Here is an 18,784-nt window from a genome sequence, read left to right as displayed (position 1 = left end):
CGTTAGGGGAATATGGAATAATTATCATTTCTTTATATATATAATAATGCTTAATCCTTAAGCTGCGTATAGCTTTAGACTTTGAAGAAACAAAGAAATTTCCCACTTTGACGTTTCAGCACTACTGCATATCGACAAGGTTCATTTAGTTGTAGCTTTCCATTGAAGAAATCTATATATGCTCAATTCTATAAAGGAATATATAATATAATCAAATCGCAAGAAGTAAACAAACCCAGAAAGGAAAAGGTTCATAAAATCCATATTTATGTCAAATACAATACCAGAAATCACACATAAGTTGTATCAATCTTTTACAACACACCAAGTTTTTCTGCAAATCTGCAACATCATATCATGAACCCAATATCTGGATCTTCATGATATATGTATTATTGGAGATAGGATTATGTATGTATATATAAGATGAAAAAGAGGTTGCATTCTGGGTGAAGAGCCTCAAACCAGTGCCCAGATTGTTGGGTGTAACAGGGATGATAGAGGCAGCCAGAATGCTTGTAAGCCAAGGATGATTTGCCAACACAGATAGAGAGATAGCCAAGGATGAACTCCAAGATTGATAGCCAAGGATGAGTTACCTAATGGTTGCAACCAAATGGGAATAAGAGCAGAGGTTTCGGGTTTGGTTGCAACGAGGACAGGGTTGTGTCCCGAGTACGGGACAGCAACCCGATCCTCCATCTTTAATTGTCAAATTTTGAGGTTGCAGCAGCTGTCTGCTGCTGCAACCATCCACTTCCCGGGGGCGGTGAGAATGCTGTGTCCAGCATTCATCAGGAGGCGGGTGGTGGTGGTCGGGAAGGGATCGAGGTCTTGATCGTCCCTCGAGAACAGGCTAGTCACCTCTAAACCGTAGTTTTGAGACCCCGGGGAGGAGCTCGGGTTCTGCAGCACTTCAGAAACCTGGGATCCAGTGTGCCCTTCTGCTGCACTCGAGTCCTTGCAGCTGCCCTTGGCGTTGTTCCCCGTGTTCAGGAACCGCCCACCGCAACCCCGGGGGCGACGCATTGCGTGGAGGTGCCGGGACAGGTGCAAGTATGGCTGTCAAACATGGCAACAAGGAAATAAGTGAACACATACAATTGTCTCATCTGCAGAATAAGGTTATCCCCATCAAAACCTTCTTACCTTGCGGGATTTAGGCACAACGTTCGCCATTTCAGCCTTTGCACGGGACTTCCTGCGCCTAATTATCCCATGGTACTGCTTAGGATTCACGAATATCGGGCCTTCATTCGACGCCAAATTCAGTGGCAGCATGATTCGCCCCTAAACATCATTTAACAGTCCAAGTATATCATACCAGTATGGCCTATTTGCAAGAAACTAGCAAAACTTTTTATAAAAGGCCTCGAGATCAATTCCCTTTGTATCTAAAACAAAAACATAACTAAATAGGCATAAAGTATCAGATAATGAAGACTACATACCGCAACCTGAGGTCCATAAGCTGTATATAACCTATAGCACTGCTCTCCATAAGGATACTTGGCACATATCTATGTCGTTTAAACGAAAATAACATTGGTAAGACGAGAAATACACTTGCTGGCTACACTACGTTTTTTTTTTTTAAATATTACGAATAAACTTACCAGAGGTTGGCCAAATCCAAACTCAAAGGGACCTCGGTATTCCACACTATCTGGCTGTGCAGAGGCTGCACCTTGCACTTGCGAAAACTTCTGCACATTTGCTAATGATTTGCAATCGCCTGTGTAATTAGTACTTTAAATTATAAATTTTCTTTCTTTCTTTTTGATAACTAGTGGTTCTTAGCATTCAAAGAAGTCCCCGGGAGGTGCTCAAAACGCTCTACAGAAAAACTATGCAGAAGGCCAGTTCAGAACTGTTGAGCATATAACTATTAATGTGCAATCCAACTATCAGTTTAGACTTTTAGTTGAGATGGAGCACATGCTTCAATTAGAACGAGCTTATGAAGTCAATGAGTTCATCAAATGATTGTATATAACCAACAGTCATATTTGTGTTTTTGTAGTTTCCACAAAGACAGACATAGCTGCAATGGAAGAAAAAGATGGAAACATAGGCAAATAGAGTTCATATCCTAAACTCCTAAAGGCTCGAGCTTTATTTAAACACAATTCTTCTAAAGGTTTCTCGACTCACATCGAGCTCACAACAATGGAATCTTCACAACTAAAGCTCGAAAAGCAAATTAAAGACAGAAAATTACCAGGGACAATAGCGAATTGGCCTGTGTTCCCCTTCGGTATCTGCTGTTCCACAACACGTTCGACCTGCTTGCTGGCTATGGCTTGATCCCCAGATAAAGCCATCAAATGCCCCAAAGTCTCAACACAAGAAGCAGATTGCACTGTGAGCCCACCCCACCAAGGCAGTGTCGTTGGCGAATTCGCAATGGGGTTTTGGACTATCCCTTCATTCTCTTTGGAAATTACACTATGCATAGTCATATCCGCCCTTCAAATCACTTACCAATCCACAAATCAATGGCTACAAACCACTCTGCAATACTACAAGAATAACACTTCTTAGCAATTCCTCAACCAAAACTCTTGACTAGCACTACAGATTTCCAATGGATTACAAGTTACAGAACAACAGCAAATTAAACTCTTCCAGAAATGGGGAAAAAACTGGCAATTACTTAGAGACCAGAAAAGGGTATGTACTAGGTACTATGTAGTTGGTAAAGAACAAAACTTTACACGGAATATAACCAAAGACCTTAAATTCTACTCTACCACAAACCTGAAATCATTACAAGAAGAAGAAAAAAAACAATTTTTTTGAACCAATTAAGGGAGATGGTGAAGGGAAGCAATCTTCTTGAAAATGAAAGACTGGAGAGATTAACAACAGTGACAGTGATACATACCCAGCAAGATAGGAGAAGAGAGGGGAGAAGGAACTGTACGGTCAGAGAGTGAAATCCCATTCGCCAGGAGCCATGTTGGGTATAAGTGCAAGCAAGAAATAGGGAGAGAGAGAGAGAGAGAGAGAGAGAGAGAGAGAATGGAAATACTGGGCAATATAATGGCCAATCAGATACAGCTTTCTTGTTCCAATCACTGTTCTATTTGTTCCCTTTCTAATCCCCCTTTTGTTTCATCAACTTTAGGATAATAACATGATGAATATAATCTTGAAGAAATTTATAAATTTCATGTTATGCGATATCATATCACACTTTATATAAAGTTGACATTCTTTATTCTTCTGTTATTAATGTTTTCATAAACCGTCCATTATATTTTTCACCATCTTCATCACTTCATAGTAAATATGCCTTAGTCCTTAGATCATTAATTAGTTTATTAATCCATCTTAGAGCTGCACTTCCTTTTCCCTGAATTCTTTATTCTAAAACTGGAGCACTCACTCACTCTCTCCTCGAAAGAGGTGATCGAGTGAATAAAATATGATTTTTGTATTTAAAGGTCACGAGTTTAATTATTGTCAATATTCTCTGTATACCGTCTTTTTATTGTAGTTTATCTCTTCTGTGTGATTTACAAGCTATTACACAAGATCAGAGTTTATTCCGTACAAACCCTTGAAAAGCAAAACACCTTGAAGTAGTTGTATTTATGTTGTTCAAGGGATAAGTATGGGGGATCTTGGTCCTTTCTATTATTAGTGGGTGAAAAGGGTAATTATGGAGATCTGGGAACTCTTTTTGATGAATCAAACTATCAAAGTACTATTTGGAGTAAAAATCAAGCTTTAATTATGCAACTTGCATATGTCTTTTTGTTTTTTTAAACCTTAGTACTTGGTGATAAGCACAAGTGGAATGCAATTAGAAAGATTGGGAATGTCAAAAACTTTTGGGGAGAATAAGGTGGTGCTTTGTGGATTACTATTTACTATTCCTATAAAGGCTTCTAAGTTGGTCCCATAATTATTCACTATAATTAGTTTATATATTGGTTGATCACTATCAATAGGGTTAAAATGTCACTTTAAGATACGACAACTTATATAATTTTTTATGAACAAGTTGTTTGATTTAATATTTATTGTTTTTTTTTGTTAATAAAGTTTTAGATGACTGGATATAAGGCTAACTGATTTATGATTTATAGGTGCACACAAGGTTTTTGGAACAAGATTCTGAGCACTCGAAAGAATCTTATAGTAACATATTCACACATTTTAAAGGGTAAAAATATATTAATATTAGTTCAAACTCATATTTATTTGACAAAAGACTCTTTTAAAGCTTTCTCAAGTTTTATTTTCAACTTTATAAGTATGCTTTGAAAGTCGATTTCTCATTCATCCAATATTACTGTATAAATATATAGAATTCATCACCTCACTTATGAGAATACAGATACACGTTTAGTCGGTCCAAATTGGTGATAAACCCACTTAAAGCCCACGGGGTATGCTCTGTGCGCACAAGACCAACACGAATCTCAGCAATTCCTCTCATTTTTCTCTCATGGGGCCCACAAATAACCTTACCTTGCACGAAATTAAAATTGCTTTTCTCCCCTTCTCTATCATCCACCTTACCATGGGCCATACAAAAAACCAACAAAAAGTCATTAGTGCGGATGCTCTAATCTCTCAGCAATCTTTGATTTAAAGAAAAGTTTCCAATACGCTTTAGGTGAAATTCGCTTTGTGATCCTACCAGGCAAATGATCACAAAGAGACTAACCATTTCAAGTCAAGAAGATTAATAGATAACTTTTATACGAAAAGTCGAACTTGAAATTTAATGCACATAAAATTTACATTTGTGTGAACACTGAACATGCATGTGTGATTGAACACACCATTGGACACCATATATGCTTTTAATGAGATGGAAAGAGAGAGTGACAACTCTTGATATCTCCAGCAGACGTACGTGTGGACGTGGATTATATTCCTGCATTCATGGAATTGCAACGTCCATAGTTGATTGTGTTTGAAACTACCGAAATGCTTTTGTCTTTTTACATTTTGGAATCTGCCAACTCTATCATCGTACCAAAATCTACTCATCTCTTCCTAGTACATCTTCATCGTACCAATTTTACAGGTGTGATTAAAAAAGAAAAAATGCAAAAGAAGAGAACAACGCTGGTTTTAAGAATAAGTGATTGCCCTTCTCCGACCTTTACTGTCCAACCTGAAAGCGGACAACTAATGCGTTCCACTTATTGAACAGGGTTCTATGGTTGGTCCGTGACCCCTGGATGCCGAAGGCGTCCTTGGGGTGATCTCGTAGTTCGGGGTGGAGATGATGGGGTCGGTCCATGGATTTTCTGAGAAAAGGAAAAAAAGAAACTAAAAATACTTGAAAAATGTCATTAACGCGCTTGGTTGCGCCTGGCTGGGTGCTAGGTTGCGTTTCATGCTATCAGAGCGCGAAAATCAGGAAAGTTGGTGGGTCTCACAAGTTTGCTAAAAATCAAATATAATTTTTTTTTTCTTATACGTAAATTTGCTTTTCTCAAAAACCTACACAAAATCTATAGATGAGGATGTTTAAAGTTAAAATTTTTCATCTTTTGCGAACAAATTAAAGGTTAAGCCAACATTTGTATACTGCGTACCAGCCCACCAATGCTCTCATCCAAACACTCCAATCCAAATCTAGAATATATACTAAAGTTTAAGTTTTTTTTTTTTTTTTTTTGGCAATAATTCCAGACATTTCTTCCAAGGTGAAGCATTATATACATCATCATCATCGGCATCTTGGATTTTCTATTTGTAATTTATTATTGTGCCCACATCGATCATTATGTTTGAAGAAGGAATAAGTCATTAAGTCCTTGTCGTCGTCGTCATTATATTTAGGGTTGGCTCCTTGTTTAAGTAATTTTAGTTCGTAATAATCGTTGTCACTGTCGGATTTAAGGATTTTCAAGAAACATATGCTATATATAGAATCATTTTTACTAAGGTTTATGGTTCCATTTTTTGGCCCAATCCAAGGAAACGTAAGTGAAATAGTTACATTTTTTTTTAGTGATAGTGATAGAAGATGGAAAATTATATTGCGAATCATGGTTCACATTATAAGATAAATTACAGATAATATGGACTATGATTCTGGTACTAATTGATGGAAGATTCATCAATTAAAAGATTACTTAATATGTTTTTTAAATAGTTTTGTAAACTTAGCATGTATTGAGGCATTCAATCAAATAATGTCACATTATCAAATTGAATATATTCAAATTTATTACACATATTATACTATACAAGAAAGTAAAAATTATATGAATAAATCTTATATAAGATTGTGCTAGGTGAGACATGTAATATTTCGTATGGGTCTATAGAAATATATTATATTTTAACAAAATATGATCAAATATGTCCTCTAACTTTACACGATAAGACAATTAGGTCTCTGAACTTTTGAAAGTTGCAATTAAATACTTCAACTTATTACACTAGTCAAATAAGTCTAAATTATTGATTACCGGTATGCACTTCGCCGTTGGCTATTGTTGGATGCTGTTGGCTATTGTTGGATGCCGTTGACTATCAACATTGCTATGGAGATGACCTCCATGATCAATAAGCAAAGTGTCGTGACCAACCCAAACAATTAGTGTAGCACCGTCACATTAAACCTGACATCAGAGAACCCAGCATAGCATGTGTTTATTACTTCGACACTATAACTCTATAAATAGAGACATCTTTCAGCTAGTACAATGATATGATTTCTTAACTTAAAATACTTATCGACCATCATCGATCTTTGACCACTGACCACTACAATACTTTTTTTCTTATACTACTTTGTTTATATCTATTGTATTCTTTTTCTTGCATACATAGCATATAGATCATGTACTTATTACTTCTATCAATGAGTATTGATAAATATATATGTTTTCTAAAATGAAAATAGAAAACATGTATGGAAAGTAGCGAATGGAAAAGTAAACGGGTTGGGTAAGTTTGGGTGAAATTTTGGTCATTTTCTAAATTTTCTTGCAAGTGGCTCCAAAGTCCTTGCTCATGAAATTGACAAGCTGCTTGCCTTTTCTTCTCACTTTCTTTGATGATGTGTGGATTAGCAATTTCAAGTTCTGTATCAATAATGCAATGTTTAGTGGATTATTATATAATATTATTCTTGAGTGCAAAAAGCGAAATCTCTCACCCTCAATGATTGTGAATAAGTTAAATAACGGTAAAACGACATCTTAGAAACTATCCACAAAATAGTAAAATTTGCACTCTGTGACTACAATCTTTAATCCAAAAACCAACCGAGCTACCTGTGAGGACTAATATAGTAATATTATGAATTAATCAGAATATGCAAATTAACAAAAATAAAAATAAAATAAAAAGAAGAGTATAAGTGTAATATTAGTATATTACACAACAAAAAATTGCACTGGATTAACCAAACTTAGATTATGTGGTCCATCAGCTCAAAGCAATCCACTCTTTATGCAAATCACACCTTTTCCTATGCTCCTTTTGAACATTTCCCACTCCAACTTGAACACAATATCTTTTAAAAAATAAAATTATTAAATTAAATACAAACAAAATAAAGTGGCAGCCTACATTGAATGGTGGTGGGCGATGACGTGTGCCACGTGTCGTTACGTAGCAGGGGGGAAGGATAGTTGGAACGCATGAAGTGGCAACAAGTGGAATCCCGTAAGCAAATACGTGCCAGAGTGCGCATACAAAAAGGTTTGTTGTACGTATTTCTGTGTCTTTTGTGCTTTCATTTGCTTATCTGCATCAGATTTAGCCTAACTTTTCTGCAAAAAAGCTTTTTGGCTTAGCAAACATCCACCATTGGTCTGGTCTGGATAGGTTAAATATCTGTACTAATATATTACAAGTATATGCTTTAAAGCTAATAATACATTGGTTGATATATGTCACACTCAAATGAGTATAAACCCCATCATCTAAGATTTTACGTTCCCTTTATATAATGTAACATTTAGTAGAAATTACGATGACAAAATATGGGTATGTAATGTATTTTCAAACTATAACATAAATTCAGTGGGTGAAACATAATTTTCATACTTAAAAGTAATAAGTTCGATCATCACACAAGATCTTCCTAGTGCAATTTACTTTTGTTGTATGATTTACGAACTATTACATAACAAAGGAGCTTATCTAGTTCACATATTCAAATAGTGACAGTAAATTTCCCTCGCACCCAAAAAAAGGCCAGTATTGTTTACATATAGAAGAAGTTTGATCCGAAACTCCTGAGTTCATTATAAATGACAACATAGAAACATGGTCAATAATACATATTGTAGAAGTTTTCTCAACACCAAAATAAAGAATCTGAAGCCTCGAATTCATATACAGCAAATAGCAGACAAGGATTAAGCTAATAATGAGGGGTTTAGTTCCATAAAGTAACTGGAGTTCTGTGAAAATGGGAGACATATATAGGACAGCCAATATATCACCAAAGATCAAAGGTCTATAGAACGAATATGCATATACGGGATTCAGGGTGTAGTTTAGTGTAAAGTTATACCCTTTTCCAGGGGTAAACTTGAATTTGAAGCCCATCACCGTTGACATCGTCCCCTATCAGATTCAGATGTACCCAAAAAATGATATACATGTATAGTTCACTGACTGACCCAAATATCGCAAGACTAGATCAACTGCCTCCTTTCTGCTTGAGAGTGATCTTGTCCCCCAAGCTGAGAGCAATTCCTTGAGTTTTGCTCCTAATCCTTATATAGCCGCTAAGCTTCCCATCTGCTTGTTTCTCAATGCTCACATTGACCAAAGCATCCTCTCCAAAGACACTCTTTGCGTACAAGTTTGCAGCAAGAAACCCACATTCACCTTCTAGAGCAGACCTATAGTCAACAATTAAAAGAATATATATGTTGGTAACTTTAATGCTCTTTGTGCCTGGGTTGCACTGTTTTTTGGTGTTTACTCATCAAAAAATTTATTAAAATCAAATGAAGAAATAAAAAATGAAAATAGATCCAAACACAACTTCCTCTGTGAGGGATCCACCCTAATGAGTATAATCACTGGAAAATGATATCTGTGAACTTTAAAATAGCAGGAAGGCTTTACACAATGCATTCACAGAATTTTTATTTTTTTAAAAAAAAAATTTATGACAAGCAAAAAGAAATAACTTACGGAGCAGTCAAGCATTTCATATTGGTTGATTTGATAATATGGTCCAGAAACTCTTTCTCATTTTGAATAACAGTATTTACAGCGACCTGAAAAGCATAATGTTAGAATCACTGCAAAAGAACAATTCAACTGTGACATCTATAGAAACAAAAGAGAAGGAAATAAAAGCAAGATAACTTCCAACATGCAGTTAAATTTAAAACAAATTTGATGGTATATGTTAATGTGACATCATCTAGAGTTGTTCAGAATGATTTATAGGCACTATACTAAGAATTCAAATTCACACTATTGTCACCTTCTTTAATGTGACAAATTCTTCTATGCATAATAATAAATCAAATGTCACAAGACGTGAAGTGTTAAGCTCAAGCACAATGCCTAGTTTTAGCATTAAAAGCAAGCATAAGAAATTATATAAAAGAGAACTTCATCACTGCAAAACACTCTCTAGAGTTCATTAAAAAATTCCTAATGTCAAATCAAGATTGTAATTATCAAATTCTTACATAATAATTGGTCATATGTCACAAGATCTAGGGTATTGAGGTCAAGCATTAAGGTTAGTTTATAGAAACCTAGAAGAAGACATAAAATGTGCGACTCTTTGAGTTTATCATAAATATTTTGTTCATGTTAAAAGGGCAGGGAAAGTTAAGAACCAGACAACAAAAGAGCCGCATATCATGAAATGGAAGTAAATCATAAATCGACAGAGATAAAATTACACTCTCTCCAACCCACTTTAATTGTCCTAATTATTGTATTCTTTGTCAATGTAAATAAATTGAGTTAAGTTTTGATATTCTTATAGCATAAATTTTGAAAATAAAAACTTATAGATAATTAAGAAACTACACCTTATGTAGTACTTGTTTCAAGAATCAAAGCTCAAAACTTTAAAGAAATATGCTTTAAAATACTAGTCAAAATTAGACAGTGTTGATCCATGGAGAAGCAAAACCAGATAACCTTTTTGGGATGAAGGGAGTACCTTGTTTTCCCACTCAAATTCTGCCCACATAGTTCTAAACACAGTATCACTGCACACAGCTGGGGAGATGTAATCCATGATATCAATATGAATGTCATTTAGCACGACAACAGTCCGTTCATGCACCTTTGAGGTCTCATACACAATATTGCCAAAAATGACTCCAGTCTCTGTTGAGGAGACCTTAATATTTGCTTTTATCTGCTTGCTTGACTCAGGAGCCAGGGTATAATTCTGAGGTCGTTCAACAAGTTTCAGATCACCCATTGTTGCTAATTCCAAGCATAAATTCTGAAGGGTCTCCTTGGTTCTGTTGATTATTGTAACATCCAGGACAATATCATAATGGTGAACTGTCACATAGGCCTCAGCATAAACTGGGTCACTAAATCCAGTAAGTTGAAGAATACGATTTAGTTTATTGGCATCATTATCATCCTTGACAAATTCTCCAGTAGCACGTTTCAAATCATCTTGGATTTCATCTTCTAATTCCAATTGGCTCATGCCCTAGCAAATAAGTAACATTGTCAGGGCATACCAAAAAAAAAAAAAATCAGATTAACAACGACGAAGAAGCATAAATATATAAAGTGGTCAGGTATGTAGAAAGTAATCAATGAACACCATATTTGCATTAGTCCAATAAAGAATATATCTAAGATAGCAATACCTAGTACTTTCAGATCAGAAAAGGACGAAAAGTGATTAGTAAAAATCTAGAGGATGTACTCAGACACATAATTCTTACCCTCCTGCTTTTCAAATGATAGAAATCAATGAGGTCATCTGGTTGAGAGTGACAGATTTGAGCCTTTGCTTTAATCTCCTCAATCTCACATAGTTGTTTGTCTGAAAGCATTTTAACAAAGCTCTCTCTGCAAGATGACAACCAGATCTTCCTGACCTCATCCCCTGTGTTACATAGCAATCTTATGCAAAGCACAATCCTGTCATGAGAATCATTATCAATTGGGTGGGGAAGAACTGAGGACTGCCCTAGCTGAATAATTGAGACCATGATCAGTAATGCATTAGTCATGGCTATGTTCACTTCAACTTTTGATGGTTGAACCTCTTCCAGTCTCAAAATCAGCTTTGTCAGTGTGCATGCAATAACTGCCCCTAGGAAAAAATCACCAGTCAAAAGAAGAGTTCTCAAGTTGCCATTAGCCAAAGATCCTTGGGCAACTATTGGAGGAGAGAAAGCAGTTTCAGAGGCTGCACTTTGAGTAGCATAGGTCCCATCAGCAAGTATAGCTGGTCTTCTAGAAGAAACAGTAATGGAGTTCACTTGTTGAGGCTTCTTTGATGAATCAGCACTTTCGCCTTCTTCAGAAGCAGAGTAAAATGGGAGGTCACCAAGGCACTGCTTTATGGTTGCAATCCCACTCTCAACTTCAGAAAGAGAAAGGCAATACTCCCCAATGATCCAAAGTGCACAGGAACAGACACGTGCAGCTCGGATCTGATAGAAAGTGTCAAGTAACCTAGTCACAATGGAAACCCGTAATTTTGGGTTAGTTTCAATTATCTCTCTCACAAAGACGGCCACATCAATAGCAGAAGCAACATTGCTGTCCCCCAGGAAATCCATCAGTAGATGTACCACTGTGCTTGCCACTTCTGGAAATTTTATTGCACAAGAGTGAATGGCTTGGATGAGCATTTGGCGGTATTCCCCATTCTTCTCAAGCTCCCCGCTTTGAGTCTTCATGACTTCTTTTTTAAGGGTAAGGACAACCTCATTTATATTACGGGGAGTGATAAGCTCAAGAACAATATCAATTGTTTTCCTCCGAATATCAAGGTTTGGGCTGGAGAGTGCTCTAAGAACATCCATTATCATATCAACCATAATATCTCTGTGGGAAGATTTCAGTTCATTAAGACGATCAAGCACAATAAGCTTAATATTGTTGTCACTCTGGGAGAGAAGAAGTTGGCAGTAAGTACTGGCTGCAGCTCGTATAGCTGTAGGAGCTGAAGACAAAGAAACAAGAGTTGTAGCACATTCATAGATAACAGCAGCAGAACGGGCATTCAGCAAAGATATGATAATCTTTATGTACCGCCCTTTCTCTGCTTTGTTAGTCCTGCAAACTTTTCGAATCAAATCCAAGACAACCAATTGAAGTAACTCATCCCAGTCTAGAATTCTATCCACATGGGTAAATAAATAATTAACTGCGCGTTCCTGAGCACAATTGAAAAGCATCAAAAACGCATTCCTCTTAGCCGATGGATCCTGTTCAGAAGAGAGAACATTCTCAATTTTCTCAGGTGCATCTGCCAAAAGCTGTTCTCCTTGTGGAAGCTGGTAAACAGACATCACAGCAAGAATTGCATTCCTCCGTACATATGGATGTCGGTGTTCTAGGTTGCTCATGATGGAAGGAATCAGAGGCTCAATGATATCAACCTCATTCAGCCGGCAAAGGAACCTCAAAGTAACTCCACGAATGTATTCGTTTGGGTGCTGCAAGTTGTTCCTTAAGTTTTGGCAGATCAGAATCATCTCAGGCAGCACACGCCCCTTGGAGTCTGTCTTATCAATGATCTCCAAATACAGCAACAGCAATTTCTGAATAGTATGATCCTCAGAAGGCAATACATATCTAATAATTGTTATAAATAGATGGGGTATGGTTTCGCCATTTAACAAAAGCATGATGGCTTTTTTCATGGCTTCAATCTTTTCTGGAACATCATTGCCTTCTAGGGATTCCTTGATCTCATTGGCAAGAGCTGGTGTGCTCTTGTCAAAATGTATTAGCAAAGAGCACGACTTCTCCATTTCACATTAATAACCTGATAGATAGATAGATATGCAAAAATAAATAAGTGGAGTTACTAACCAAACAGTCAGAATTTTAACTGCTATAACCCAGATCAATTCAAACGCAAGCTTGAAATCAAAAGTAATGCCGAACAGCAACATACAAAAGACAATGCACTGATGCGGCTGTATGTTTTCGATTTTTTTCAAAGCGATCATTGCAACTAGCTCACTTCTGAACAATACAGCTACAGTATTTAGATCCAAAAACGAAAATGAACAATAAAAACAATCTTCAATATTCAGAAATGCTTGTTTGACCGCAACACCGGCAATAGACACAAATTAGTCACACTGGTCAATACTCAATTGCAAGCCGGAAATTAAAGCATATAAGAACAGAGAGCGAAACTGGAAGTATAGAGCAGATCAAGTTTGAATCAGCAATGTTGTATAGAAGATCGCAGAACAGCAAAATAGAAAACTTACAGGATAGACTGCCGGAATGTTTTTATGGCCGGCGATGGTAGGGTGAGGTAAATGGGCGAGTTGAGAGAAGCTTTGATCGGATGCCGGAGATCCTCAGAGTTAGAGGTATTAAATGGCCGTCGGAATAGAAGCTTTTCTCAGATCTGCGAGATGTCAGATGTAGAGACGGACAGACCCGGAGTGTTCGTTCTTTCGTAACGACTATGAAAGAAACGATAGATCGAAAACGTGAAAAAAAATAAAAAATAAAAAATAAAAAATAAAAATAAAAATAAAACAAAATTTGCGGGCTTCTAATAAAACCCGTTTTGGATGAGTGGATTAGAAGCGGGTCAAGTATTAAATGGGCTTTGAAGGCAGGCCCAAATAAGTATAAACTCACTGAAGTCCAACCCATAACTGAATTCCTAGCCCATGTATATAAATATATTTGCGGGCTTTCCCGTAAATCAAACATATACCAATCTCGGCCCATCGTTATACCCTACACCACAGCGCGCGTAGCACTGTCCGCCGCGCGCCTCCCAAAATGACGTCGTTTTGGGAGGCGCGGTAGGAAGTTGTTGTGATTATGTATATTTGTTCATAAAATTATGTATATTTGTTCATACAATTATGTATATTTTTTATACAATTATGTACATCCGAATCAAGAAATTTTTGTGTATTATGTTAAGAGTTTATGTGTATTAGGTTAAAAGTTTATGTTTATTATGTATTATGTTAGATTATGTGTATTATCTTTTAAAAACAGTATGTATATTTTGTTATACAATTACGTACATTCATGTATACAATTATGTGCATTCATGTATAACATTATGTACATTTTTGAACATGGGTTTTTTTTAAAGAAAAATTAGCTCCCAAACACTGGGGCGGGAAATTTCAAAAAAAAAAAAAAAAATATTGAAACGACGTCGTTTTGCATTTGGGCGCACAATGCAACGCGCACCGTGGTGTAGGATATAAATTGCCAATCTCGGCATACAACAAACAAAATTTAAGCATGTTTAGACGAACACAATAAGATATTTTATTCGGCAAATTTTTATGTAGATTATAAAAAATACATTTTAATATATTAAAAGTACATTATTTGAGTATTGAAAGTATATTATACAAAATAATATACTTTTTCTGGTAATTTTTATATTTTCTATAACATTTTTTCTTGTTATTTTCCCATGCTATTGTGTAATAGTACATAGATGCAATGGGTACTGATGGCGATTATACTCTGCACGTACGGTAACCCACGATCGGGCAGCGTGGGATGGAGAATGCTGGACGTGTCATCTGCCCGACCGTGCTTCTGCCCCCGCGGTTATCCCGGTCACGTGGTCCCGAAGGCTCCAGGCGGCACTTAGTCCCTGGGTTTCGGCAAGGTCCGGGTAGACCCGCGGGACGGTCTGGCTAAGGTAAGGGCTTTGGTGTGGTCAGAGATCGTTTGCCACGTGCGCGGCTGCGTGCCGGCCCCTGCGGCACCCGATGCATGAGCGCCACGTGCCCGCCATGCCGGTGGGCCAGGCCCTCTATATATACCTCATTTATTACCTAAGAATGAACTTTTCACTTACCTATACATTGTAATTAAGAGGTTCCCGGTCATATTCTACGATCGGTCAACTTGTCATTTTACTGTACTAAACTACGGTAATTTTATACACATCAGGTTCGCCTGAGAGTATATTGACATAATTAGATTTGAGACTTTTAGGTACGAAAATCATGTTCTATCCACTCGATCACTTCTATTAGGCTTGAGTTATTTTAGTATGATAAGATAATAATACCACATTATCACGTAACATTATTTTTAAGGTAATCAACAAAGAGTATTATGTACTAATTTTCCTTAAAGATATAGTGGCGACATAAAATTAAAACAATTTTAAATACAACACTTATGATGTATAGTATAGCTAATTCTATATCTGCAGACAACTACAACTACTCCATATTAGAAGCATGCGTGTAGAATGCTATTTGTCTTCTAATTAATAATGACTCATTTAATTTTGTTTTTACTATATATGATATTTTAAAAATAATTATTGCACAATTAATAAAGGGGTGCATGTAGTGACTCTCCCATATGGGAGATTATGAGCTCGAGCCTCAGTGGATGCGGTGTTGACTCTTTGTGCTTCAACAGGTTGAGAAAGTATAGATGAATAGATACTAATAGAGTCATTAGTTTTAAGTAATAATAATAATAATAATAATAATAATAATAATAATAATAATAATAATAATAATAATAATAAAGGGATGCATAATGTTATAATATCTAGTAGGCAAAAGTGTCAAATAGGAGACCATCTACTACTTTGAAGTGTTCAAATCCCCCGCCATCTAAAATATATGGTAATCAGGCACACTTACTTTCCAAATTTGTTCGATTAAACTTTTTCGCAGGCTATCCATCCGTTTACGACAACGTGGCCCGATTACGCTTAAGTGGCATTGTTTACCTGGCAAAAAAAAAAAAAAAACAACGATTAGCACAATCTTAATTAGGAATTAAACACTTGATTTTCCCTAACCTGATTTCAATATAATAACGCTGATTTTATACCTTTCCTCATACGGGTTTGCTAATTATTCATGTTACTATTCTCAAATTCATAGATTTTTGGTATTTTGAGAGGCTTGTTGGGTTCTTCAATGCTCTTATGTTAGCTTCTTTCAGCATTTAATACCATACCTGTTTAAATGATGTAATTCAGTTATCGTTTTCTTGATTGTTGAAAATAAAGAGTTAGGTTTATCTATAGGATTGTACATGTTTATAAATAGGTGTCAGTTATAGATAATTACTTACAATTATGTGTTTATATATATATATATATATATATATATATATATATATATATATATATATTAGTATTCTTTATGTACGATGCGCAAAAAAATAGGTGCCCAATATTAATACATTATATTAAAATTTTAAATTTATTTAAATTTTAGATATTTAAATTATTCTAAATAATAATAATAATAATAATAATAATAATAATGTAAATCATTTTTATAAATTTGATATTTATATTTATGTAATAATTAACATATAACTCAAATATTTAATGTGTATATATTATTATTAATGAAGAAGATAAGAAAATATATGGTGGATGCATGTGCATGGTAACAATAGTGGAAAAGATAACGGAAGTTATAACGGTAGGGGTATGTTTGTCCAAAATATTTTAATGTGTGTGTGTGTGTTTGTGTGCCCTACCGTTCTTGATGAAGATTGTTGTTGGCAAATCCTAGAGTGGTTATGTTGCTGTGAGGGTGTTTATTAATCTTCATCCTTGGTGCTTTCACTTCATCCTTGGTGCTTTCATTCTCAAGGTTGTTTGTGACAAGTTTCGCCCCTGGTGCCTTCATTCCTAAGGGTTGTGTACATCATTGTCCCTCCGAAGCCATCCAGCACTGTTATTCTCTAACTGCTTTTAATTCAGATTTGAAAATAATCATGTTCAATTCAGTAGTCAAATAGCAACACCCTCCTTCCCAAAACCCTGCAAAATAGATTTTTTGTATTTATTGCATATTCTATCCACTTAATGCTTTTGATTGTGATTTGATGGGTTTGGATCAATAGAGGGATGGAGCAAGGGATTGAGGAGCATTTGATATCTGCTAGGAAATCTCTGAGTAGTAATTTGGAGAAATCAAAGGCACTAGGTTTGTCGCTTCAGAAAGCTGGGCCTAGATTTGCTGAGATTAGTCAGCAGTCGCAGTCTCTGGAGGCGCCAATTATACCAATTAAGGCTCAGAAGGATGCTCTTTCGGCTGTTGCGGGTCATATTAACCGTGCAGTGGTTCCTGCCACTACTGTGCTCAAGGTGTCTGATGATATTCATGGGCTTGATAAGTTTTTATCTAATCCCCAATTGGATCTCGTGGGCTACCTGGGGGTGGTCAAGATGCTTGAAGAGGCTTTGAGGTTTTTGGAAGAGAATTGCGAGATGGGCATTCAGTGGTTGGCTGACATCATGGAGTACCTTGAGACCACTGGGTTGGGGATGACAGGCTTATTTCCAAATACACCCGAAGAATATGAATAACGAGAACGCCACATGATTGTTGTTTATACTCCTTAATTATAGGATAACTTAAAAAACAAAAGAGGCTCCCGAAAATAAAAAGGTGTATTTTTTAGTCGCATGAATAGTATTTGTGTGTATATATATATATATATATATATATATATATATATATATATATATATATATATATATATATATATATATATATATATATATATATATATATGTACTATGTTTCTTTGTTAGAAACACAGACAGATAATACTAATATATTTCAGTCTTATATACATTTTCTATTCCTTAATTTTTCATTATTGCTTATGCCTAACTGGCGGGTAGTATTATTCTCCACCCGTCAGGCCATTCCACCTTCCAAATTCAACATGATATCAGAGCCTACTTTCCTAGGGTGTGCAAAACATCAAAGTAGGCTTAATTGAAATAAAATTTTGATACCCATCTTTGAGCCTACTTTGTGTGTGAAAAGTACAACTTTGATGTTTGGCATACCCTAGGAAAGTAAGTTCTGATACCCATCTCTTCTAAAGTTTTCGGCGAGTTTGACCCAGCAAGCCTCTTTTGAAAAATTACCAAATGCAAGTAATTTTAAAAATTAGGGTTTGTGTGAACAGTAACTTTACTGTTCATGCGACTGAAAAATACAACTTTGATGTTTTGCATACCCTAGGAAAGTAGGCTCTGATACCCATCTCTTCTAAAGTTTTTGGCGAGCTTGACCCAGCAAGCCTCCTTTGAAAAATTACCAAAAGCAAGTAATTTGAAAAATTAGGGTTTGTGTGAACAGTAACTTTACTATTCATCACTGTTCATGCGACTGAAAAATAGAACTTTGATGTTTTGCATACCCTAGGAAAGTAGGCTCTGATACCCATCTCTTCTAAAGTTTTCGGCTTGCTTAACTCAGCAAGCCTCTTTTGAAAAATTACTAAAAGCAAGTAATTTGAAAAATTAGGGTTTGTGTGAACAATAACTTTACTGTTCATCACTGTTCATGCGACTGAAAAATACAACTTTGATGTTTTGCATACCTTATGAAAGTAGGCTCTGATACCATGTTGAATTTGGAAGATGAAATGACCTGACGAGTGGAGAATAATACTACCCGCCAGTTAGACATAAGCAATGATGAAGAATTAAGGAATAGAAAATGTATATAAAACTAAAATATATGAGTATTATCTGTCTGTGTTCCTAACAAAGAAACATAGTACATATATATATATATATATATATATATATATATACAAACACTGTTCATGCGACTAAAAAATACACATTTTTATTTCCGGGAGCCTCTTTTGT

The 18,784-nt window shown here is 35.8% G+C and overlaps 2 protein-coding genes across 4 annotated transcripts; both read right to left on the bottom strand.

The window, feature by feature from the left end:
- Window positions 1-226: 226 nt before the first annotated feature.
- LOC109181661 (nuclear transcription factor Y subunit A-10-like) lies at window positions 227-3,131 on the bottom strand. 3 transcript variants are annotated; one of them, XM_019331521.1, is made up of 6 exons: window positions 2,888-3,131; window positions 2,222-2,522; window positions 1,617-1,735; window positions 1,452-1,520; window positions 1,150-1,290; window positions 227-1,062 (listed from the first exon to the last, which is right to left on the bottom strand). In XM_019331521.1, exons 2-6 carry the CDS (start codon window positions 2,460-2,462, stop codon window positions 712-714), a joined length of 921 nt encoding a protein of 306 aa, XP_019187066.1. In that variant the 5' UTR covers window positions 2,463-2,522; window positions 2,888-3,131; the 3' UTR covers window positions 227-711. The 3 variants fall into 3 exon arrangements, with proteins under 3 accessions (XP_019187066.1, XP_019187068.1, XP_019187067.1); XM_019331523.1 differs by having other exon boundaries at window positions 1,617-1,717; XM_019331522.1 differs by having other exon boundaries at window positions 2,222-2,514.
- A 5,083-nt stretch (window positions 3,132-8,214) lies between these two features.
- On the bottom strand, window positions 8,215-13,622 carry LOC109181658 (coatomer subunit beta-1-like). The gene is made up of 5 exons (XM_019331518.1): window positions 13,401-13,622; window positions 10,884-12,943; window positions 10,133-10,642; window positions 9,139-9,224; window positions 8,215-8,840 (listed from the first exon to the last, which is right to left on the bottom strand). Exons 2-5 carry the CDS (start codon window positions 12,927-12,929, stop codon window positions 8,636-8,638), a joined length of 2,847 nt encoding a protein of 948 aa, XP_019187063.1. The 5' UTR covers window positions 12,930-12,943; window positions 13,401-13,622; the 3' UTR covers window positions 8,215-8,635.
- Window positions 13,623-18,784: the final 5,162 nt, after the last annotated feature.

Source organism: Ipomoea nil, unplaced genomic scaffold (assembly GCF_001879475.1).
Source record: "Ipomoea nil cultivar Tokyo-kokei standard unplaced genomic scaffold, Asagao_1.1 scaffold1043, whole genome shotgun sequence".
Lineage (NCBI taxonomy): Eukaryota > Viridiplantae > Streptophyta > Magnoliopsida > Solanales > Convolvulaceae > Ipomoea > Ipomoea nil.
This window is presented reverse-complemented; position numbering and strand designations above follow the sequence as displayed.